Source organism: Oryctolagus cuniculus, chromosome 5 (genome assembly GCF_051225735.1).
Source record: "Oryctolagus cuniculus isolate XC-2025 breed Fujian yellow rabbit chromosome 5, ASM5122573v1, whole genome shotgun sequence".
Taxonomy (NCBI): Eukaryota; Metazoa; Chordata; class Mammalia; order Lagomorpha; family Leporidae; genus Oryctolagus; species Oryctolagus cuniculus.
Window position 1 is genome coordinate 92873992 of NC_142871.1, and position 26136 is coordinate 92900127.

The window sequence follows — 26136 nt, forward strand, 5'->3', positions numbered from 1 at the left end:
TACAAACTAGGTACTCACATGAATTGTTAGTATACTAATTTACTGATAGAAAATTCCTGAAAGAGGAAGCCCCTGGGTCAGTAAAGCATTTTAAAATGAGTTGTGGCTACTTGTTACTAAAAGATCTCTAAAGAATGTTACTGGATAATATTTTTTTAGTGTAGTGAAAATTTTCTATTTGGGAGAGAAAAAAAATATCTTGTGGTTCAAGTATTTAAATTTTTATGAAAGCATCTTTAATGTAGACACAGCAGGCTTTGCCAAATGAGTTGAGTCAGAAATTATTGTCTTAGAATTCAAGGCCAAAAGAACAGGTCATCAAAGAAGGAGGTACCTTTCTCTGAAGGGAGGAGAGAACCTCCACTTTGACTATGACCTTGTCTAAACAAGATAAGAGTCGGAGAACTCAGAGGGCTTCCATAGCCTTGGAAACTCATGACTGGAGCATAGGGAGATTACTGATGCCATAGACAGGAGTGTCAATTGGTAAAGTCAACAACAGGAGTCACTGTGCACTTACTCCTCATGTAGGATCTCTATTCTTAATGTGCTGTACATTGAGATTTAATGCTATAACGAGTACTCAAACAATATATTTCACTTTGTGTTTCTATGGGGGTGCAAACTGTTGAAATCCTTACTTAATGCATACTAAACTGATCCTCTGTAAAAAAAAAAAAAAAAAAAAAAAGAAATTATCAATTCCCAACTTGACTCTCACTGGGATTAAACATGACAATAGGTCTGCTCTGATTTCATCATCATTTAAAAAAAAATCATCTATTGATTTTCACTTTATGTTTCTGTGTGGGAGCAAACTGTTGAAATCCATACTTGATGTATACTAAGCTGATCTTCTGTATATTAAGATAATCAAAAATGAATCTTGATGTGAATGGAAGGGGAGAGGGAGTGGGAAAGGGGAGGGTTGTGGGTGGGAGGGACGGTATGGGGGGGAAGCCATTGTAATCCATAAGTCGTACTTTGGAAATTTATATGCATTAAATAAAAGTTTAAAAAAAAAAAAAAAAGAATTCAAGGCCAAATAAAAATGTATTTAGTTTATAGTTCAGTTGTTAACTAATACTCCTTAATCTAGTAAATTCCTAATGGAACTCAGATTTTATGTGCACAAACATATATACACATATAATATAAACAAACAAGATTCAAATTCTGCTTATGTACCCTGCTAGCTTTATGATGTGACATACCCCTTAGATTATCTGAGTCTTCGTTTCTGCTCTGTGAAACTTTGCAGGTGGTAATAAACAGTTTTAGAGATAGAGTTCATGAGTCTGGCTTTGTGCCTGGTACTTATCAGGCACTTAACATATGAATATATAAATTTTTTAAAAAAAGAGAGTAAGAGAAAAGTATATTAATTAAAGTAAAAACATCAGCATTTTATAGCATTCTAGAGTTAGAAAAGGACTATAGAAATGGTTTAGTACATTGCGTTTCATATAAAGCTCAGGGTTCTATTTTTTTTCCTTTTAAGGTGTAAAACTAGTGATTTGGTTTACTGGTTTTTCAGATGTTGACAGTTCTTCACAGGCAACCAGATAAAGAGGGAACTGTTCTGTAGTGGTGACTGGTGAGTCAAAAACTCACCTGCCCAGCAACCTGAAGCAAGCAGCATGTGAAACCCCCACCCTGCGCTGCCCATGAGAACCTCTGTAGTTTAGTCTAACTGGAACAGTTAACCCACTGATTTAACTGAGGCAGAGAGAAGGTATTTGCCTTCTTGTAGGTCACATAAACTTGTATAGGCCAATAAAACCAGATGTCTGGCATGAGAATTGCAGTTTTCTGTCTCCCATTCTGTTGTACTTGCTATTATTCTATTAACATTTTAGTAAAATATGTGAAAATTCATCAAATATTTAAAACCTGAGTAATAGAGTCCTCTTACAGCAGTATATTTTGTGTTTTTTTTTCATAATTTTAATGACATGAATTATGGTATTATGGCTGTTAGCATCTCATGATGATGAAATGATCTATAAACTGTAAAATATACAAATAGTTTTTTAAAAAACATCTTTCATATCATGCTAATTCTGTATATGAGATTTGTTGAGCAGGAAGCACTTTGAAACCTGTTTTATTTTTTATACTAATTGTATTATATACTGTGGAATAAGATCTAACTATGTAAGGCAACAAAAGTTTAGAATAAGGAAAGACTTGCAGATATCAGAAAAGGCAGCATTTTCCTCAAGTGCCCATGACAGCTGGGCCTGGGCTGGGGCCAAAGCTGGGCGTTGGGAGTACCATCCAGATCCTCCACGTGGGTAGCGAGAACTCGGTTACTTGAGTTACCACTGCTGCTTCTCAGGGTCTGCACTGGCACAACGCTGGGCCCAGGAGCCAATAATGAAGTCCAGATTCTCCAGTGTGGGACTAAAGTCCTCCCCTACAATTTTTTTTTTCTTTTCTAAGAAAAACAGATTTCATAGAGCAAGGATACTAAATATTTAGCATAGATTTATGATGTACACAAGGACGCATAACTATTGGATTACAGATTCGCTTCCATCTTGTCTAGCCCAAAGCAGAAGAAGAAATGAGTTAGTTCCTTCAGATGAATTGAACACATTCAGATGACTGAAGAACCTTGTAAATGTTACTTCTGAGTCTTTGTCAGTGTGTGTGAGAGTGTGCCTTAGATAGTTAAGAAGAGTTGGAGAAGTAAGAAAGTGGGAAAAGACAAGATATGCAGAAATTACTAGAAATTATCGATCAGTAAGCTAGATGCCAACCTCTGCCAATTTTTTAATATGTTACAGAAAATTTTGCTCATTCAGAACTATCCTTTTTAAATTATTTATTATTTAAAAGGTATTTATCTGTTTATTTGAAAGATGGGATACTCCCATGTGCTGGTTCATTTCCCAAATGCTTGTAACAGCTGGAGTGATACCAGTCCCAAGATTGAAGTCAGAAACTCAGTTCAGGTCTCCCATGTGCACAGCAGAGACCATTACCTCCTGCCTCTCAGGATGCACATTCATAGGGAGGTGGAATATGATGAAGAGCAAGGATGCAAACCCAGACATTGCAAAATGGGATGCAGGTGTTCCAACTGGTAGCTTAACCACTAGGCCAAGTGACCACCCCTTCATTACTTTTTGTCCTGTTAATATTGCTGCATTGGTATTGTATCTACCTATATTCTCCTGTTTATGTACACTATACACATCTATATTCTATACTGTTATGAGACCACATATATACACTATATAAATCTGCATTCTAGAACTATAGACTGTAATCTAGTAGATATAAAATATCTTGTAGATATAGGATAGAGTAAATACATTAACTCATTTTTAAAAAAGATTTTATTTATTTGACAGAGTTAGAGACAGAAAGAGGGAGAGATAGAGAGAAAGGGTTTCAATCTGCTGCTTCACTCCCCATATGGCCGCAATGGCTGGAGCCGAGCCGATCTGAAGCCAGGAGCTGGTAGCTTCTGGGTCTCCCATGTGGGTGAAGGGGCCCATGCACTTGGGCCATCTTCTGCTGCTTTCCCAGGTCTTAATAGAGGCTTAGATTGGAAGAGGAGCAACTGGGAACTGTGGCCTCCATATGGGATACTGGCGCCACAGGTGGAAGCTTAGCCTACTAAGCCATGGTGCCAGTCCCCTAATTTGTTTCTTAATGGAAAAATGTGGACTAGTTGGAAATAATGTTAGTAAGCTTTACAGTTGTATTCATAACTGTACCCAAAATGTATAAACAGCTGTCAATTTAGAGAAAGGTTTTATGGGTGTGTACTTTGACATGCCATCTTTAGGTGTTAGCCATTTTGGCATGTTTATCAGTGAATTTGGGCAGAATCCATAAAGGCACAAAGAAGTCTTTCTTGATTTTGTATTTGTAGTATTTGACACACTGTCTGGGACAGAATTAGGAGAGAGAGAGAGAGAAAGAGAGAGAAAGAGAGAAAAGGAGTTCTTATATTGATAAAGTCCAAGAAACTTTATTTCTTAATTACATAGGGTAATAATAAACATATGCTTAATGTTACATATACTGGGATGTTCACCATAGGAGAAATTGGAAGCACCTTAATGTTGAACAGCAAGTTTGGTTAAATGAGTTATGATGATAATCTGTAGTATTTTTCTGCTTTAAAAAGTTGTGATATTAAAGTATATTGATCAGGCCAGCATCCTATTCTGGAGCACTGATTTGAGTCCTGGTTGCTCTGCTTCTGTTCCAGCTCATTGCTAATGCACTGGGGAAAGCAGCAGGAGATGTCTCAAGTGGTTAGGCCCTTGCACCAATGTGGGACACCCAGTTGGACTTCCTGGGTCCTGACTTCTGTGTGGCCCAGACCTGGCTTGTTGTGGCTATTTGGGGAGGGAACCAGTGGATGGGTGATCTCTTACTCTTCTCTCTCTCTCAAATAACTAAAATAAAGAACTATATTATAGGCTTAGAAAAGCACTTATGATATTATTTATTTGGAAACATATAAAGTCTCCACTTTGGTATGCCAAAATATTGGCAGTGCTTATCCCAAGGCAGTGAGATTATAACTGCTTTTTAAATTTTATGATACTTTGAATATTTATTATACTTATAATATATCTTTATTCATAAAAACATTTTTTCATACAGAGGTTAGGAATGGTATCTGGACGACTTGCTATTTTAAAAGAAAATATTTTATCTTATTTTAAAGTTATTATTTATATGAAAAGCATGGTGACAGAAGAGAGAGACAGAGACAGATCTTCTGTCTGCTGGCTCAAGCCCCAAATATCTACAACAGCCAGAACTGGGCCAGGCCAAAGCCAGGAGCCAGCAATTCTATCTTGGTCTGTCACAAAGGTGGCAGGGACCTAAGTATTTCAGCCATCACCTGCAGCCTCTAGAGCCAACTGTATCAGAAGGTAGAAATAAGACTCACACCAGGCACTCTGAAATGGGATGCCAGTGTCCTAAGCCACAAAGCCCACCCTGAAGGAAAGGATCTTGGTTTAAATTCTTTCATATAACACATAGAATGTATTTGAAGACCATGATAATGGCTATTGTTTTTAGCTAGAGATGTTTTAGGAGGCATTCTCTGCACCTTGAATAGTGCTGTGTAATTTTAGCTGTCTCGATATCTAGTTACCTACCCTAGCCTCGCCTCATTGCCAAAAGCCTGTTTCCCCTCAGAACCATTGCCTGCCTTTTGCTCCTAACTTAAACAACTGTGTGTGCATCTGACAGATGCTAAAGAGTTTATTTACAATCATTATGAAAAACAAGGAAAGGAATAGTAAGGTATCTTATTAAATTGTTGGTAGTTTTATTTCCCAGTTTATGTTCATGGACACTAAGCCCAGTCTGATTTATATGTCTTGTACAGTACCACCAAAAATAACATTTTGACACTGCCAAGTGCTGTGTTTTACTGTTGGATTTTTCTAAAAATGCTCTTTTTAAAAAAATGTGTTTGTACACATAGGAACTATCAAAAAACCTTGAGCTAAGTACTAACAGTTTCCAGCGACAGCTGCTTGCCGAAAGGAAAAGGGCATTTGAGGCTCATGATGAAAATAAAGTTCTTCAAAAAGAGGTACAAAGACTGTATCACAAATTAAAGGTGAGCAGGTTCTTTTCAAATGTGTTCTTCCCTCTTTTAGATGTTAGATGAAAACCAAATAAAGATTATGAATGTGTATTTTTTTTAAGATTTCTTTCTTTCTTTCAAAGGCAGTTATGGAGTGGGGTGGGGTGGGATGGGGGGAGACAGAAAGGGATTCCCCTTCCATCTGCTGGTTCACTCCTCAAATAGCCCCAACACCCAGGGTCAGGCAGACAGAAGCCGTGAGTCAGGAACTCCATCCAGGGCCTCCATGTAAGTGGCGAGGCCTAAGCAGCTGGCCCATCTTCTGCTGCTTTACCAGGCACATTAGCAGGGAACTGGATCAAAAGTGAAGCAGCTGGTTCTTAAACTGGCGCTCTTATGAGATAGTGGCATTGCAGGTGGCAACTTAAGCCGCTGCACCACAGTACTGACTCTGAAAACCAAATATTTAAAACATTAATATGTATTCATATTTATAAGTTGGTATAATATAATTCCAAAATTTTAATAGTTGGCACTTGGAAAAGACCTGTAGATTTAATCAATGTAACACCATAAAGCACTGAATACATTCACAAGAATGATGTAACAGAAATAAATGATAAGATCTTAGAAGAAATTACGGGAACTACTGTTTTCTATATTGCATGTCCAAATAATCTCATGTTCTTCTGCAGGCTAACCCTGTGACTGAATATTTTTAAAATTTCAAATAATACCTTTCATTTCTCAGTGCTTAGAGGAGGTACTCAATTCAAAGTATTCATTTTTGTTAATCAGGTATAATTTTTTCTAGAAGTCATTCATTGCTGGGTTGAAATTTTGTGTATAATCGCACAAAACTGTGTATTCTCTCACAGTTTTCTCTTTGTTAATCAAATCTCAAAAAAAAATCTGTAGTCCTCTGATGAACAAGAACATCTCTGTTTAAGAGTGGTCTAATTTTTAACTCATCAGTAACTCAGAAAAAACAAGTATACACACACATACACCCACACACACAACTGCCTGAGCATCCATTGCTGGTTCACTCCCCAAATGTCTGCAACTGCCATGGGAGCCAGAAACTCAATCCACGTCTCTTACTCAATTCACATCTCTTACATGGGTGACAGGAACTCAGTTACTTGAGTCATCACCACGACCCTTCAGATTCTGTATTAGGAGGAAGGTGGAGCCGAGAGTTGAGCCCAGGCACTCAGATGTGGAAAGTGGATATTTCAACGGATGTGTTAACCACTAGGCTAAACATTTGCCCCCATGTTGGACACTGGAAAAATAATTGCTGTTCCCTAACCTAAAGATACTAGAGACATTGCTTTCTCTAGTTTGGTATTTAAAAGAGAAGCTTAACCAAGTATATTTCAATTTCATAAGGAAAATACAGGCTGAAAAAGTAAGGTTTTTTAAAATAAATTTGTTATTTCTATAAAGGGAATAAGTTTCATATATACAGTTTTAAAAGCATAATGATACTTCCTATCCTCCCTCATTCCCTTCCTTCCACCCACCCACCCACCTCCTTCCTTTCTTTTTCCTTTTAATTATCGCAATGGCATGCTTTATAATCACAAACTTAATACTCCACTAAATAAACAATTCAACAAGAAGTAAGTAAAAAGACCACTGTTCTTCAGAAGTATAGACAAGAGCTATAAACAACAATCAAATCTCAAGATGTTAATTTCACTCATAAACATTATATATATTTTTGTACTCTATATGTTAGTTACCTCAAATCAGAGAAAACTGAGATTCTGCTTCCTCAATTCTATTGGGTTTGTTTTTAGGAAAAAGAGAGAGAACTGGATATAAAAAACATATATTCTAATCGTCTGCCAAAGTCCTCTCCAAAGAAAGAAAAAGAACCTACATCAAGAAAAAGTGGTATGGTTGTTATTACTGCTGAAAAAAATGATAGGTTAGATATTGTTAATAATAAGATAATTCTGAAGTTCAAGGAAAGGAAGGGAAAGAACTTAATTGAAATATATTTAAATATTTTTTATAATTTACTTTCTTTTGGTTAAATTTTAAAAATCCTTCCAACTTTCTTTGTTTTTCTCCCATAAGGAGAGAGAGAGTTCATTAAAATTGTGCTTTTCTTAATGTTTTGAAATTTTAAAACTTTTATGAAGATTCATTCATAAACATACCCTAAAATAGAGAATACTATAATGAACTTTATCATCTATATATCACCTAGCTTTAACAGTTGCAACTTTTACTAATTTTATTTCAACTATTTTTTCTAGAATATTTTAAGAAAAAAATCCATGTCATTTCATTTCACTCAAATATTGTTATGTATAACTTTACTTTTGTTCTTTAACAAAATTATAATTTCCTTCTGTGATTTGCAAACATGTTAAAACATAAATTTTATAAAAGCTTATTAGCATTTACAGTCAAAATGGCCCACAGATTTAAAAAAAAAATCCTAGAAGCAATAATATTCACTGAGCTAAGCAAAACTTACACATTATCTCATTTAGCTAGTGAGTATATACTAGTTGAATTGTATATATTTTAGCATTGTTCAATAATTTGGAAAATTATTTTATACTTTTCATTATAGCTGCCTGCCAGAGTGATTTTACAGACCTGTGTACAAAAGGAGTGCAAACCACTGAAGACTTTAAGCTGGAAGAATTTCCTATAACACCACAAACAATTATGTGTTATGAAAAAAAATGGGAGGAGCCAGAACATCTTCCTTTGGTGAGTTTAGCAATATGATTACATGCAGTAGGTTTGAAGTTATTCCTAAAAACACAGTATCAAGCATTTTAAAATTTCAGCAGTGAAGCTAGTGCTATATCTGTATGAAAGTACAGCTAGATTTTAGGGAGAACATCTGTGTATTTTGTTAAATTCTTTGGATTGACTCTTGTTGTTTCCATTTCATTTTTTAAAAAGTTTACTTATTTGAAAGAGAGATCTTTTTTTAAAACTTTTATTTAGTAAATATAAATTTCCGAAGTACAGTTTATGGATTATAATGGCTTCCCCCCCATAATTTCCCTCCCACCCTCACCCCTCCAATCTCCCGCTCCCTCTCTCATTCCATTCGCATCAGATTAATTTTCAATTATCTTTATATACGGAAGATCAATTTAGTATATATTAAGTAAAGATTTCATCAGTTTGCACCCACACAGAACATAAAGTGTAAAATACTGTTTCAGTACTAGTTATAGCATTAATTCACATTGGACAACACATTAAGGACAGAGATCCCACATGAGGAGCAAGTACACAGTGACTCCTGTTGTTGACTTAACAATTTGACACTCTTGTTTATGGTGTCAGAAATCTCCCTAGGCTCTAGTAATGAGTTGCCAAGGCTATGGAAGCCTTTTGAGTTCGCTGACTTCGATCTTATTTAAACGAGGTCATAGTCAAAGTGGAAGTTCTCTCCTCCAGAGAAAGGTACCTCCTTCTTTGATGGCCTGTTCTTTCTACTGGGATCTCACTTGCAGAGATCTTTCATTTAGGTCCTCTTCTTTTTTTTCTTTTTTTCCTTTTTTTTTTTTTTTTTTTTTTTTTTTTGCCAGAGTGTCTTGGCTTTCCATGCCTAAAATACTCTCATGGGCTCTTCAGCCATATCCGAATGCCTTAAGGGCTGATTCTGAGGCCAGAGTGCTGTTTAGGACATCTGCCATTTTATGAGTCTGCTGTGTATCCCACTTCCCATGTTGGATCTTTCGCTCCCTTTTTTTTTTTTTCTAGAGAGATCTTTTATCCACTGATTTCAAATGCCCACAACATTGGGGCTGGCTGAAGTCAGGAGCCAAGAATGCCATCTGGTTGTCCCATGTGGTTGGCAGGAACCCAGCCCCATGAGCCTGGTCATCATCTGCGGCCTCTCAGGGACATGAACAGGAATCTATCAGAAGTGGAGGGGCTGGGACTTGATCCCAGTCACTCCAGTATGGGATGCAGGCATCCTAAGCTGTGGCTTAACATGCTGAGCCACAGTACTAGCCCCAGTTTATGTTGCATTCTTCAGGTGCTTCAGAAAGATTGAGTATTCCTTCTGGTGGAGACTCCTTAAAGAAAAAATTTGCTTTCTAAGCTTATTACCTTTTATCTACCCAGACAGTCTTAGAAAACCCTGAAAGTGGTAGCCAGTGATGTGCCGCAGCAGATTATGTTGGGGCTGCCACTGTGATGCAGCAGTAGCACCTGTAGCACCAGCATTCTATATGGGCACCGGTTCAAGTCCCAGCTGCTCTACTTCAGATCCAGCTCCTTGCTAATGTGCTTGGAAAATGCAGTAGACAATGGCCCAAGTCCAGGGGCCTCTGCACCCATGTGGGAGACCTGGAAGAAGCTCCTGGCTCCTGGCTTTGATTGGCCCAGCTTGGGCCATTGCAGCCATTTGGGGAGTGAACCAGCAGATGAAAGATTCATTCATTCATTCATTCATTCTCTCTCTCTCTTTCTCTAATTCTGCCTTTCAAATAAATAAATAAAAATTTTTTAAAGAGTTTCAAAAAACAGCCTGGAAAGATTTTTTTTTAAAAGATTTATTTTATTGGCTGGTGCCATGGCTCACTTGGCTGATCTTCTGCCTGTGGTGTCGGCACCCTGGGTTCTAGTCTCGATTGCTCCTCTTCCAGGCCAGCTCTCTGCTGTGGCCCGGGAGTGCAGTGGAGGATGGCCCAAGTGCTTGGACCCTGTACCCCATGGGAGACCAGGAGGAAGCACCTGGCTCCTGCCTTCCGATCGGCACAGCGCCAGCTGTAGTGGCCATTTGGGGAGTGAACCAACGGAAGGAAGACCTCTCTCTGTCTCTCTCTCACTGTCTATAACTCTACCTGTCAAATAAAAAAAAAAAAAGATTTATTTTATTTATTTGAAAGAGTTACAGAGAAAGGTAGAGACAGACAGAGAGGTCCTCTATCCGCTGGTTCACTCCCCAGATGTCCGTAATGGCTGGAGCTATGCCAATCCAAAGCCAGGAGCCAGGAGCTTCTTCCGGGTCTCCCACATGGGTGCAGGGACCCAAGGACTTAGGCCATCTTCCACTGCTTTCTCAGGCCATAGCAGAGAGCTGGATCAGAAGAAGAGCAGCCGGGACTAGAACCGGTGTCCATATGGGATGCTGGCATTTCAGTCCAGGGTGTTACCCCACTGTGCCACAGTGCCAGCCCCAAGATTATATGTTTAATAACAAATTGTGGTAGTTTTTCAGTGATTTGTAAGAATTTGACTAGATTTAATTTTTTGGAAGAATTTTACATGTTAACTGAATGTTAAAGCAATTCAGAGTTGAAATCACAGAGTCTGTGTTCATTTAAAAAAACTAAGCTGAGTTTCTGGAAAGTCCTTTTATTCTAAAAAAGTTGTATCTTTTTTTTTTTTTTAAAAGGTGTCTTTATTTATTTGAAAGGCAGAGTTACAGAGAGAGAGAGAGAAAGAGAAATCTTCCATCCACTGGTTCACTCCCCAAATGGCCACAACTATAGGGGCTGGGCCAGTCTGAAGCTGGGGCAGGAGCTCTATCCAGGTCTCCCGTGTGGGTACAGGAGTCTAAGCATTTGGGCCATCCTCCGCTGCTTTCCCAGATGCATGAGCAGGGACCTGGAACAGAAGTGGAGCAGCTGGGACTCAGCCAGCACCAGTATGGGATGCTGCTGCTATGCCACAATGCCTGCGCCAAAAGGTTTTATCTTTAGTATTTTCAGTTCAAACTCCAAAGAAAGCAAAGCTCCAGGGATCAAGCATATGTCATATATATAGTGTTGTATTTTTTTACTTGATAAGCTTCCCAGTGACCCTGAGACAACCTCTGATAGTATAAAGCAGAAAGGGTGAACTAATTTGGTGCCTCTGTATGCTCTAGTTTTTTATTTGTTAATTTCTATTTCAGTTTTGTTTTTCAATTTAGGCAAATTAGTTGTATCTTCTGAGTTTGTTTCTTCTTGTATTTGTACTACCATCGACACTAGATCATGTTGATTTGTCTCTTTGAAATGATGAAATGTGGAATAGCAAAGAATAACTGCTTAGAAGGATAAAAAATGGTCTTAATTTTAAGATTCAACAGAAGCAGCAGCAGCGTAATTTATTGAGAAGAGTTAGCTCTACTCTTTAGATAAATTCTGGTTCAGAGGTATTAGTTGGGTGACTTGTTGGAGCCTCCATTTCTTCATCTATATAATGGGGATGGCTTTTCAGGGTTGTGATAATGACTGATTATGACGTTGAGAAAGCTCTTGAGACTGAGTCTGCTAATGTAAAGGGCCTCAGCAAGTTGTAGCTTCTTTAGAACACAGGCTGAGTTGCTCCTGGAAAAAGACTCAATATGGTGGGTCAAGTACAATGCAGGTCTCTTTCTTATGACAGGTAGTCTAGGAATAGGTAGCCTGGATTGGTAGATACCCTTGTTCTATTGTAGTCATCTGTCTCGTTGACCTTCCATTTTGAAGCATAGTTCTCTCTTTTTTTTTTTTAAAAAAGATTTTATTTATTTATTTGACAGAGTTACAGACAGTGAAAGAGAGAGACAGAGAGAAAGGTCTTCCTTCCATTGGTTCACCCCCCAAATGGCCACAATGGCCCAGAGCTGTGCCAATCCGAAGCCAGGAGCCAGGCGCTTCTTCTGGGTCTCCCACCTGGGTGCAGGGGCCCAAGGATCTGGGCCATCTTCTACTGCTTTCCCACGCCACAGCAGAGAGCTGGACTGGAAGAGGAGCAGCCAGGACTAGAACCGTTGCCCATATAGGATGCTGGCGCCGCAGGTGAAGGATTAACCTAGTGCGCCCAGGCGCTGGCCCATAGTTCTCTTTTGTGTTGTTGGAATTGGCTCACCAGCACTGTGGGAAAGAAGAATTAAGGAAATAGAGAGCAAGCAGCTTTTGTTTTGATGTAATCAGAAGTTGCACACATTCTTCACTTACCTACCTTCTGTAGTTCCTTTCTAGCTGCAAAGGAGGCTAGCAAATGTAGTCGTTAGCTAGTAACCCTATGCCCTGCTAAAAGACAGGAGATTCTGTTAGTAAAAGGAAGAATGTAGAAAGGGACACTAGGGCACAATTCTCTACCAGACAGTCTTTAATAATAGATGTTGTACTTTTCCAAAACAAAAATTATACATACACTTATTCAAAGGAACCATAAGAAACAACAATTTGTAAGTTTGTAACAGTTTATTTGATTTAACTATTATAAAATTTATTAATTGGAGACTTTGGGCATAGTATAAACCTGAAATGCAATTCAGTGCAATTGTCACTACCTGTGTTATTCAGCATCTCAATTGGCCACCATGGTTGGTTAATAGCCATTTTGATGAACTGAATTAATCAAATTTTGTTGTGAAAGTGTATAAAGCAAAGAAACTTCTGAAACTTGTCTTTTCAGAATTTTATGTAAGGTATTGTCTTGTCTTATAACATATTGGTTCTGATATGTTTTATAAATATTTCTTTAAAATTTTAATTAAGAAATAATATAGCATGCTTTTAAAACATCTTTTAAGTGATGGTGTCTTATAACTTACTGATTTATTATTTGAAAATTTGTTTTATTTTTAACTTAGTTGGTAATCATGTCTAAAGGAAGGATGAATCTATGATGCTTAAATCTCCCCCCTTTTTTATATGCAACTTCGCATTTAAAAAAAATGTATACATATTAGGACCTGTCATCCCAAGTGCAAGATGAGCATGAAGAAACAGGGATTCTAAGCCCAATTGTGGAAAGAGAAGAAAAATTCATTAAAGATCAAGGACTCCATGTTGTAAAACAGGAGATTGAGAATCTGGAGGATGGTAAGAAAAAGTTTGTTTAAGCAACTGATAAGTCTGCATCCCCTGAGAGGGAAAGGGTTAGCATCCCCTGATGTCTTCCAGCTGAACTGTGAATTGATTTTACAGAACAAGAAAAGTTTGGTGCAATGATAGGGGAAGAGTATATATAAGGAGTCACATTTGTATGGAGTTATTAAGGAAAGAAAAAGACTGTTAGTTGTCACTATTTTGGGTTAGGTAATATCAGCAAACTATCTTAAAGTTCAGATCAAGTATAATTCAGGTAAAGGAAAAAATTTCTTTGGGTATTAATTAAAGCTTGAGGAAGAGGCAACTGAGAGAACTCTTTGTAGCTTTGGTCTTGTGACTAGTCCACAGATAGTTTACACATAAAAATCAATGATGTGTGATCCAGAATATATTCCTGTAACTTTTCTTTGATTTTAATGTGTAATGTAAATCTTTAATGTGTTCAGCCATTAATGTGGAAGTTTAATGAACCTTTTTACAAAGTTTCAGAAACTGGAAATGAACTTTAGGAATATATTCATTTCCATCTGGATATAAATGCTGTAAAGGTAGGTGCAAGAGTGATCTCAGTCTCTAATCTTTTGAAGTATTCTTCAGTTTAGTAGCTACTCACAGAGAAATCTGTTTTTCTCTTGAGCTGAAGAAAGTGGGATATGAATTCAGGATCCAATTATTTCTTCAATTAACATATGTATGTGTGTGTACAAGTATGTGTGTATGTGCGTGTATACTGTGTAAACAGTTACTGTTTAAATAGAAGTGTGTTCATATTGTTGGCTAATGCCCATAACAGGCTACTTTCATATAATAAATAACAGAATAGAATATTAGGCATTATGGATAACTGTCAAGGTGAAACAGGAATAAAAGTAGTTAAAGCTGTCATTTTGTCCTTTTAACTGATATTTTTCTTACAGTCTATATGGAATGATCTCTTATCAGTAGGAATACGTGGTAATTATTAAAGTTACCAGATTTAGAGTATTCTTACATATTTTTAATAATTTTTAATTTGGAGATAATTTCAAAGTTATCAAAAAAGTGACAAGAATAGTCAAGTAACTATTTGTGGGTTGTATACCTCATGCCTATACCCTTAAATATTTCCCCAAAACAAGGACATTCTCTTACACTATTTCAATGTAGTTTTCAGCTTCAGGAAGTTTCACTCGAATATAACATGTTTACCTAAGCTACCATCGATATTACAGTGGTGTTACTTGGCACAATATTGTTCTTTATGGCTTTTTCTTTTCACATCTCTTGGTCTCCTTTAATCTGGAGCAATTTCTTGGTTTGTGTATGTGTATGTGCAAGAGAGAGAGAGAGAGGGAAGAAGGGAGGTGGTTGAAGGGAAAAGGGAGAGAAACATTTAAGAATACAGACCCATTTTTAAAAATAAAATGTTCCTCATTTGGAGCTTGGCTGAAGTTTTAATTAGATTTACTTTAATTCATCTTCTGTCATAATACCACATTAAATGATGTCATGTCCTTCTCAAGATATGGCATCCAAATGTTTAATTTATTTTTAAGTTTAAAAGTTTTTGCTCCACCCATCCTACCCCCCACCATTCGGTTTGTAGTACTACACTGTATATATATGAAGGCAGAGAACTTCTTCCCTACCCTTATTTTGAAGAATGAATTTTTTTTTATAAATGTGAATCTTAAATGCAATACACACTATATATATTACTCTCTACTCCAAGAATAACAAGTATAGAAATGAAATTGATAATGTATACCCTTACTGTGCTTAAAATACTCAAATTAGATAAAGATGGCTATTTTGTAAAAGATGGTAGTTGAATTTTCTATTTAAAAATATGGACCGCTATAAAATCCCATTTTTAAAATTTGATTTCATACAGAATGGGAAAGAGAAGAACTTGATAAAAAGCAAAAAGCAAAGACATCTTTACTGGAGAGAAAAGAAACGCCAGAGTTGGAAATTGGAAGGTACCAAATGGAAATGTATCAAGTTCAGAATATTGATGCATTGGAAGAAGAGGAAGAAGAAAGATTAAAGAGAGAAATGCTGCTTGCTAAACTGAATGAAATCAACAGAGAACTCCAAGATTCTAGGAATCTAAAATGTCCTCCTTTGCCATTGTTACCCGATTTAAAATCAAAACTATACTCTCCAGATAGAAGCTGTAAATCATACATGTTCTCTGAATCTGCAGAGAGATTTTTAAATGGACATCATTTGCAAGATATCAGTTGTTTAACACCAAAAGAGGGTCAGAATCCAGGAAATCCTAGAAGTCCAGCCTCTCCACATGAGTTTGCATTTGGTAGCTATGTGCCTTCATTTGCCAAAACAACACGGAAGTCAAACCCATTTGGTCAAAAGAGTGGCTTTTTGGATTTCCAAAGAAACTGTATGGAAACTCCAAGTAAAGATAATATAGATTTAATTACAAGAAAAGAGAAAAAAGCTAATCTGATGGAACAGCTGTTTGGTGCCAGTGGCAGCAATACCCTTTCTTCTAAAAGCAGTGACCCAAATTCTCTGGCTGGCAGCACAGGAGACTTTGAACCTCTAAATTTTCTCCCTGGGGATAAAAGCAGCCGAGGTAGAGAACATGAAGATGAAGACTTTTTCTTCAATGAGGCAAAAAATTTTAATCCAAGTAGACGCCGATTAAAACATGCAAACCATAAACCAGCAGTAACAGCAGTTGATTCTGTAGAAGATGAAATTGAAGAAGTAGTACTGAGATGACTGACTAGAGTATACATTTTTTCCAATTGTAAATATCAAAATATTTTCTTACAGTATTTATTATAAACATTTAGATCTTAATGTTAAAAAATCCTATTTAAGGAATTATTTTAATAGCTAAATACAGTACAGTTAAAAAGAAGCAGATGATATCTCTATACCACATAGTTTGCCAAGAATGAAGGAGGCTCCTTTGAGTGAAATGAAAACTAGAGATATGTCTTGCTTCCTTTTGACTTTTTGCTTACAGACAGCTTTTACTCCCTAAGTCAGCTCTATGGGGAATCTTACTTCACTGGAAGTTGTATTCATTCCCTACTTTGATCCTTATTTATTTATTTATTTTTGATCATATCCTCACTGAGCTAATTGCAGTCTTCATACTGGTTGTTGAATGATAATTGAGGGTGAAAAGCTCTGTAATTGGAAGTCTAACTCCCTGGTGATGGAGAACCAGTGCTACTTGGTTGTCCTGCCCTTTATGAGTAGAGGCCCGGGTCCCTGTCTTACATGGCAGGGCTGAATTACTCTTCAGTGATAAAACAGTGATGACATTGAAGTTTCCCACTCCTCTGAAAGCACCCACAGTTAAACATGACTCAATTTCCAAACACCGTCTCCTGAAATCACTTAGGTACAACTCTGCTGGCATGTTAGGTGAAGTTAAGAAAACATTTCTATCTCTGTACATGGACAGTTCTCCTCTGTCATGTCTGCCCTAGACTTGGGTACTGTTTAATTCCTCTGCTTTGTTTTTCTACACTCTTTGTATCTCACTGGCTAGATATAAGATTTCATACCAAATACAAGGAATAGAAGAATTTTTATCCTTATAGGAAAATTTTTGACTCATAAATTATGTTCCCAGATTGATATTAATGTAAAATTTTTAATGTGTAATTTATAAGATTTGAACTTACCCTTAAACCAAGGAGACAGCAGTAATACATACTACTGGGTTTCTAAGACTAATTTTAAAGCAACCTTGCATAAACATTTTTTTAGAGATGGGGCTTCTCTGTGTAGGGGCTTCTCTGGGATTTGTAGGGTGCATAGTTCTCTCTTGAAATGCGTTGGTCTTCTTATGGCTGTTTGTCCTTCACTTCAGCTGCAAAGGAATTGATGACCTTGGATTATGCTGAGTGTGATTGATCTTTAAGAAGCAGTAATACACCACCAACCAAGGAGAAAACACTTCTGAAATGAAGAGTGGCGGAAATAGTCTGTGGGAAGAATAAAACATTTAGGTTGGCACTTACTGCAAAGTGAGCTGTGTTTTTCAAGAATTCACTATCTAACTGCTCATAGTATGATTGCTGAGGCCACGCATATGTGCTGATGAGAAAAAGAGTTATTGTTGTATATTGAGTTCTTACAGATGTTTATTATTGAATATCATTTCATGACTATTTGATAAGACTCACCTGGTTAGGTCTCTAATTGAAAGATGTACACCCTGTTATCCTTTAAGTTGTGTTCCTGTTATTTATTGGGAACAATCTTTCAAAAGTGCTAAACTATTAAAACATTTTCTTAATAAAGAGATTTTTATGTCTGATATAAATAAGCATTTATTATGCTACAAATCATTCTAATATGTGTAAAACACAATATTATTTGTAATAAAGTTCTTGATAAAATATTGTGCAATATTACTTTTGTTCATAGCTGCTCATTTTTCTGCCAAAAGTATTCTAGCTTTTGTCTTATTTTAAAGGTTTTTTTTTAAGAAAAAACTTTAGTAAATTTTATATTCAAGTAATTTTAATCAGTTTCTTGCTTTTTTCTGTCTAATGGTGTCTAACCAGATGGGCCAAGAATTATTAAAATTAAACCTCCAATTAAGTTGTAAACTTAAAAAGCATTATGATGTTAAGCATTAAACTTACTTAAATTGAAATGTACAGAGCAGGTTTTTCTTTACCAAAAAAAGCTTAGAGTGAATCTTTTTCTAAATGTCAAGTTAAATTTATTTGTACTTAGAACTCTTCATTAATAAAAGTTTAAAAACTCACTGTGACTCTTTATTTTAATGATAACTTAGCTCACTTAGAAAATATGTGATATATATGAAAATATGTGATAGATGGGGCTGGACACTATGGCAGAGAAAGTTAAGCCACCGCCTGCAGTGCTGGCATCCCATATGGGTGCTGATTTGAGTCTTGGCTGCTTCCTGCTAATGTGTCTGGGAGGGCAGTGAAAGATGGCTCAAGTGCTTGGGCCCATGCCACCCACATGGGAGATCCTGAAGAAGCTCCTTGCTCCTAGCTTTGGCCTGGCCTATTCCTGGCTTTGTGGCCATTTGGGAAGTAAACCAGCAGATGGAAGAGATCTCTCTCTCTCTCTCTCTCTTGCAGATGGAAGATATGTCTCTCTTCTCTCTCTCTCTGTGTCTGTGCCTTTCAAATAAATAAGCTAAATCTTAAAAAAAGAAAAGAGAATATTTGATAGAAAACAGGATCTGCAGGGTTAATTTTTATTTTATTATTCACCTTTTTTCCCCTCATCCAGTATTTTTAGTTGGAGTAGATGAATTTGCCTTAAATCAGGTTAAACAGAATTCTAATCTTATCAGATAATTATACTTTTTTTTCTTAAGATTTATTTATTTGAGAGGTAGAGTTACAGAGAAGAAGAAGCAGAGAGAGAGAAAGATGTTTTCCGTCCGCTGGTTCACTCCCCAAATGGCCTCAACGGCTGGAGCTGGGCCTATACAAAGCCAGGATCCAGGAACTCCTTCCAGGTCTCCCACCCACGTGGGTGCAGGAGCCCAAGGACATGGGCCATCTGCTGCTGCTTTCCTAGGCACATTAGCAGGGAGCTGGAGCAAAAGTGGGCCAGCTGGAACTTGAACTGGAGCCCATATGCGATGCCTGCACTGCAGGTGGTGGCCTTACCTGCTACGCCACAGTGTTAGCCCCTAGAGCATTTTTTTTCTTTAAACATCTGGGTACTTCCTGGGTGCTCTGCACTCATGTAAGGTGGCAGGATGTAGTGCATGGCATGTCAGCTGGGCAGGGTCCTGCCCTCTCAGAGTGGATGAAGAGCTTGGTGAGCCACTGCATAGGGTTCCATCCCTGCCCCACCACTCCGTGTGTGTGAACTCTTGTAGCCTCACTGGTCTTTTCTAATACTTGTGGTGGTGAGTAAATGAAATATGCACCTTAATGCTTGGCAGGGTGCCTGACACGTTAAAAACACTCAGTAAACATTAGCTGCCATTATCATATCTGATACCAGTTATCTTTTAGGAAGCATCTGAAAAAAATAGAGCATAGATATGTAGCTATAATATGAGAGAACTTCAAAACGTTTTCTGACAAATGGGGTTAAAAGATATTTGTTTTGGTGGGGCTGATGTTGTGGCATAGCAGGGTAAGCCTCTACCTGCGATGCAGGCATCCCATATGGGCACCGGTTCAAATCCTGGCTGATCCACTTCTGATCCAGCTGCCTGCAGATGTGCCTGGGAAAGCAGTGGAAGGTGGCCCAAATGTTTGGGCCCCTGCACACTCACATGGGTGACCTGGAAGAAGCTCCTGGCTCCTGGGTTTGGCCTGGCCCAGGCCCGGGTCATTGCAGGCCTTTAGGGAGTAAGCCAGCAGATGGAAGTTCTCTCTCTGTCTCTCCCTTTTTCTCTGTAACTCTGCTTTTCAAATAAATAAATACATCTTTAAAAATGTTTATTTTGGTGCAAAAAAACCCCTACTGAAGTCCCATGTATTTTTGATTAATAAGCATTTTTCATGGCCTTTTTGAAGACTCCCTTGCATGCATGGATTTCAGACTTTTTATGCCAAAGTAAACTTATGTTTTAATTCAATTTTGAATGAACTTTTTAAAAAAAAATGTGAAAGACTCACAACCAGAGATCTCCCGTCTGTTGTTTCACTCCCCCAAATGCCTGCAACAGCTGCGGCTGGGCCAGGTGGAAGTCAAGAGCCAGGAACTCAATCCAGGCCTCCCACATGTGTGGGCAGGAAGCCAAGTTCTTGAGCTATCACCTGCTGCTTCGCAGGGTACAAAGTAGCAGGAAGCTGGAATCAGGATCAAAGCAGTAATTTCAAATCCAGGCATTCTAATATAGGATGTAGGCATTCCAAGTACATCTTTATTGCTATACAAAATGCTCCCCCTTCTATGAAGGTTTTGAAATACTTTGGTACATTGACATTATGTTTTGCATAAGGCTAACAAGAAAATGCTTCTAAACTTACAAACTATCATACTGCATGTCTACTAAATATATTGTGCTTCCTAGATCTGCACTTAGCACTTTCCTAACATGATTCAGTTCATTTGTAGCAAGATTCATAAACCCGTTTCTTAATACACGTAAGAGTAGAAAAACTAAACTTTGAAAGGGTTTTCTGAAGACAAGTCCAGGGACATAAGGAGAGCTGAGAACTAGCCTCTCAGCAGAGAGGACACTATCCAAAAAACCAGGACTGTGTGTAATGTGATCATTCATATCTCAGCTCTCCCACACTATCTGTGTGTTCTTTGATAAGTTACAAAACCTCTCCGCACCTCCTCTTCCTCCTCTGTGGGAGGGGCTAATGAGGATGCCTACCTCATGGTGGTTGCGTATACTGAACGAGTTAATGCATGAGAAATGCTTGGAAGCAGGAGTGCTGAAATGTTGGCTGTTGTCATTGACTGGAAGACAGTAGAGAAAGTGGAGAGCAGTTGTTTGTTGAATGGCAGATGTGGAAGCTGGTGTTTTTATGTGCTCATTTTTTCCTAACAAAGCTTTTTCTAAGTGGGCACCTTATTGCAGTTTTACAGTTGAGGCTAATAGAATGTAACATGTAAGTGGTAGATTACATGTTAGGTTATACAGGTAGTATTTACATTCAGTAGTCCCAACAGAAGAAGTCTGAAGAGATTTGTTTTAAAGGTTTATTTTATTTATTTGAAAGACAGAGTTACACAGAGAGGTAGAGACAGAGAGAGAAAGAGGTCTTCCGTCTGCTGGTTCACTCCCCCAATGGCCAAAGCCGATCCGCAGCCAGGAGCGAGGAGCTTCTTCCGGATCTCCCATGTGGGTGCAGAGGCCCAAAGGCTTGGGCCATCCTCTGCTGCTTTCCCAGGCGCAGGGAGTGGAATTGGAAGTAGAGCAGCCAGGACTTGAACTGGCACTTACATGGGATGCTGGCGCTGCAGGCAGGGCTTTAACCCACTGTGCCACAGTGCTGGCCCCTTAAGAGAGATTTTAGCAAGAGTTTTGCGTTAGTACTCTTCTAAGTGTGTGACGGAAACCCCAAATTCCCTTACACTGATAATACTCCACTTGGACTTGAAAAGCTGAAGTATGGTTGGACGTGGAGATTCAGATCACAGTGTTTACTCTGTCTTCCTTTTCTCCCTATGGAGTCCCACTTTCCGATAAACTTTATATTTGGTCGTGTTGTAGTCAGCAGCCTCCGTAATCAGAAATCTGATTGGCCCAGTTTATGCTCTGCGCCTATCACTGGGGCTGGCAGCCTTGTACAGGTGCAAGATGGACTCTCCTGCTCTTACCTCTGTTTATGGAACGGACAAGATTCCTGTGGAATAGGGAGCATAATTTCCCTGATGAAGAAATTTTGGACATACAAGAAACATGTTAATCATATTTTCCAATTTAAAATTTAATATCTGTTAATGGAACAAACATTAAAAGGCTTTTAATGGGATAAGCATGTTACTTATTCAACACTCCTTATACACAGAAACAAGGCATTTCTGTAATAAGATGTAACTGTGGAATTGCACAACAAAATTCATTGGTTATTAAATGGTGAGCTATTTCAGCAGTAGGTTAGATGAGTGTACAGGATACTTACACTTTAGAGTTTGTAGAAAAGCTTTGCAGACTTGGGTATGTATTTTCCCATACTAAGTGCTATAGTTATGAAATACATGTCCATTTATAAATGAACATGGCCTGTTTCTATCTAAAAATACAAAATGGACAGCCACAGCAGGATAGAAAGACACAGACGTTGGGGTCAGGCATTGGTGAAGTAATTTAGTTTTCTTTAAGACTCTTCAGATGGGAAACGCGGCTGATCATATTTTACAGGGTTGCTGTGAGGGTTCAATGAGATCACGCATTTTGGAGCAAAGTAATATAATGAGCCATGTCAATGGGGGAGAGCATTACTCAACATTAAAAAAAAACTAGGGATCAACACCTTGAGTTTTTTTTTTTTTAAACAACAGAAGCCTGTCAGTATGAAATTTTAAACCCTAAGCATACGTTTCCTACCCCGTACTCTGCCATCTTAGATCGAAGCTGTTCTCATGTTTACAGACCCATGCAGAGGTTACTGTTTTTTCAGAGCAGGCACTTCGCTGCTTTTGTCAACAAGCAGGCTGTGGGAGAAGCAGTTTTACACACATGGTTTTGCTTCACTGCCTGTTTCCATGGAGGAATAATAGATACAAATCAAGAGGCCACGTTGGTCTGAAGGCAGGGCATTAGAATTCAGGATGAAGCGCCCGTGCCTGCCCGCAGCACCGGGGGCGGGGGTGGGGGGATGCCCTCAATAGCATAGCCAAAGGCCACTGTCTGTCTTCTCTCTTTAACTGACCTGAATATCAGATTTCAGATTTCCTGTTCCAATTGACGTTGACCCTGGCTCAGCATACTTTCACACCATCTATACAGGACACCATTGATTGTTTTTAAATCCTAATATAAAGTACATGGGAATTAACACACATAGGCAATTGTGGATACTGAAAACCTCTGAGTACACTTGGAAACTAAGATTTATCGAAGTATTTTTTTTTTCTTCTATAAGAATTTCTCCCCCCCAAATCAAATCTAGCTTCAATGCTTGCTTCTTATCTATGTGATGTCTGTAATATTTACACTCTTATGCACTTAGAGAAGAGCTCCTTTGAGTGGTCAACTTGAACCCACATATTATTCTTCTAAAATAATTTTCAACAAAAAACTAGACTCAACAGAACCAAGTAATGTAGGATAATGTGTTAAGTGTTACTGCTTCACACATGATGACCAGAGTTGAGAATGCAGAACAGAGGAGCCCGACTCTGAAGTCTGATCCTAACCCTAAATGCCATGCAGCTTCTAGTCCAGACAGGAAGTAGTGCTGTTTCTGTGCATGATGCCACTCATTTCCTTTCAAATAGGTCAGCATCGTTTGAATAGACAAACGTTCTTTATGCTTTAGGTAGTAGCTCCTAAAGTATGCCTCCCTCAGAGCTGCAACAGTGCTGTCTGGGAACTCTTCAGAAATGCTGGTTCTTAGGCTCCATTCGAGACCTACTGAATCAGAAACCCTGGGGATGGGGTCCAGGAATCTATTTGACCAAGCCCTCTGCCGGGGGTGGGGGCGGGGGCAGGGGGGGCAGCTGATGCATATCAGGTTTGAGAACCACTATTCTGAGGGTGTCCCTTTATATACAGAAATGGCAACCTAAAGGGTTTTGCATGTTTAAATGTAGTACTTAGGGCTTTTGTCACAGTACGTGGTGCAGTACGTGAATTCACCTTTGCCTTCTCATACTGCATACTATCTGTATGGTTGCAACCAATTGTCTGAAACTGTCTCTTTTCTGAGGTTAGTATATTAGAAAATCTGAACCAGTCAGGAAAGAGGAGTCCTATTAGAATAATCCACAATAAAGATTGGTTAGTCCCTATGGCATTTCTTTATAGGGCATTCTTTCATTATAGCCTTTAATCCCCACACATTTAGATGAACCTGCAGAATGCTTTAAAAAGTTATTTTATTTATTTGAAAGGCAGAGTCACAGAGAGGGAGGAACAGAAATCTTCCATCTGCTGGTTCCCTCTCAAAATGGCTGGGCCAGGCCAAAGCCAGGAGCCTCCTCTGGGTCTCCCATGTGGGTGGCAGGGGCCCACGCACTTTGACCATCCTCTACTACTTTCCCAGTGCAATAACAGGGCACTGGGTCAGAAGTGGAGTAACTGGGACTCAAACCAGTGCCAACATGGGATGCCTATGCTAAAGGCCATGGCCTAAACCACTATACCATAATGCTGGCCCACAGAATGTTCTTATAGCGTTCCTTCAAGAAACATTAACCAATGTGATTTAGATTTGATGTTCTTTGTGAGTGTGTATTTTGTTATAGCAACGTTTCTTTAAATTACAGGTGTTTGAAAGTTTGAGAGAATGTGTGTGTGTGTGTGTGTGTGTGTGTGTTTGTATGCTTAGTGATCCCGGCAGATAGCTTCTATCTGAGGTTTAAGATTTAATTTTATTAAATATTCCTATATACTGGGAATATTTTATAAATCTCAATATTTTAAATATTTATTTATTTGAGAGGTGGAGTTAGGAGAAACAGAGAAAGAGAGAGAGATCTTCGATTTGCTGATTCACTCCTCAAATGGCAGCAACAGTCCAAGTGGGGCTGGTCTGAAGCCAGGAGTCAGGAGCTTTTTCTGGGTCTCCCATGCAGGTGCAGGGGACCAAGAACTTGGGCCATCTTCCGCTGTTTTCCCAGATGCACTATCAGGGAGCTGGATCTGAAGTGGGGCAGCCAGGACTTGAGTCAGCACCCATATGGGAAGTCGGTGCCACAGGTTACAGCGTTAGCCTGCTGTTCCACAACAACGACCCCAGGAATATTTTAAATAGAAAAATAAGAATTAAGTGCTCAAATTTCTCATGTGTTTACTCCTCAGCATCTGTGAAGACAGGTATATAGAAACAAGGATTCCTATATACATCAAGGGGAAGTGTTTTATATTTTCTTAAAAAATTATTCAAGAGACAGAGGCTGACAGAGCTCATATGTGCTGGTTCACTTCCAAAGTGCAGGTACCTGGGCCAGAGGCAGGAACCAGGAACTCAATCCAGGTCTCTAATATGAGTGGCTTCAGTCATCACCACTGTCTCCCAGGGTCTGCATTGGTAAGAAGCTGGAATAGGGAGCTGGAGCCAGGAATCAAATGCAGGCATTCTGATAAGGGGCATGGACTCTTTTTAAAAAAATATTTTATTTTTTATTTATTTTTTGAAGATTTATTTATTTATTTGCAAGTCAAAGTTACACAGAGAAGGAGAGGCAGAGAGAGAGAGAGAGAGGTCTTTCAATCGCTGGTTCACTCCCCAATTGGCCGCAATGGCCAGAGCTGTGCCGATCTGAAGCCAGGAGCCGGAGATTCCTCCAGGTCTCCCACGCAGGTGCAGGGGCCCAAGGACTTGGGCCATCTTCTACTGCTTTCCCAGGCCATAGCAAAGAGCTGGATTGGAAGTGGAGCAGCCGGTCTCGAACTGGCACCCATATGGGATGCTGGCGCTTCAGGCCACGGCATTAACCCGCTCCTCCACAGCACAAGCCCCCCCCCCCCCTTATTTTAACTTTTATTTAGTAAATGTAAATTTCCAAAGTACAGTTTATGGATTACAATGGCTTTCCTCCCCCATAACTTCCCTCCCACCTGCAAACCTCCATCTCCCACTCCCTCTCCCATTCCATTCGCATCAATTCATTTTCAATTATCTTTATATACAGAAGATCGATTTAGTATAAATTAAGTAAAGATTTCAACAGTTTGCATCCACACTGAAACACAAAGTGCAAAATACTGTTTCAGTACTAGTTATAGCATTAATTCACATTGGACAACACATTAAGGATAGAGATCCTACATGAGGAGTAAGTGCATAGTGACTCCTGTTGTTGACTTAGCAAATTGACACTCTTGTTTATGGTGTCAGTAATCATAATGAGTTGCCAAGGCTATGGAGACATTTTGAGTTCGCTGACTCCAATCTTATTTAAACAAAGCCATAGTCAAAGTGGAAGTTCTCTCCTCCCTTCAGAGAAAGGTATCTCCTTTGATGGCCTGTTCTTTCCACTGGGATCTCACTTGCAGAGATATTTCATTTAGGTGTATTTTTGTTTGTTGTTTTTTGCCAGAGTGTCTTGGCTTTCCATGCCTAAAATACTCTCATGGGCTCTTCAGCCATATCCGAATGCCTTAAGGGCTGATTCTGAGGCCAGAGTGCTGTTTAGGGCATGCGCCAT

General features: G+C 38.7%; 1 protein-coding gene across 9 annotated transcripts in view; it reads left to right on the plus strand.

The window, feature by feature from the left end:
* LCA5 (lebercilin LCA5) overlaps nucleotides 1-26136 on the plus strand; it is a 97352-nt gene that overhangs the window by 29001 nt on the left and 42215 nt on the right. For 2 of the 9 annotated variants that reach the window (XM_017345248.3, XM_002714544.6), the window contains exons 4-9: nucleotides 5471-5608; nucleotides 7384-7480; nucleotides 8172-8314; nucleotides 13242-13374; nucleotides 15257-16141; nucleotides 17222-18127. In XM_017345248.3, coding sequence (XP_017200737.1) covers nucleotides 5471-5608; nucleotides 7384-7480; nucleotides 8172-8314; nucleotides 13242-13374; nucleotides 15257-16113 — 1368 coding nt within the window. In that variant the 3' untranslated portion in view covers nucleotides 16114-16141; nucleotides 17222-18127. Of the gene's footprint in view, nucleotides 1-5470; nucleotides 5609-7383; nucleotides 7481-8171; nucleotides 8315-13241; nucleotides 13375-15256; nucleotides 18128-26136 lie in introns of those variants that run through there. The other 7 variants (XM_089332985.1, XM_089332986.1, XR_016233920.1 and 4 more) reach the window with 5 other exon arrangements.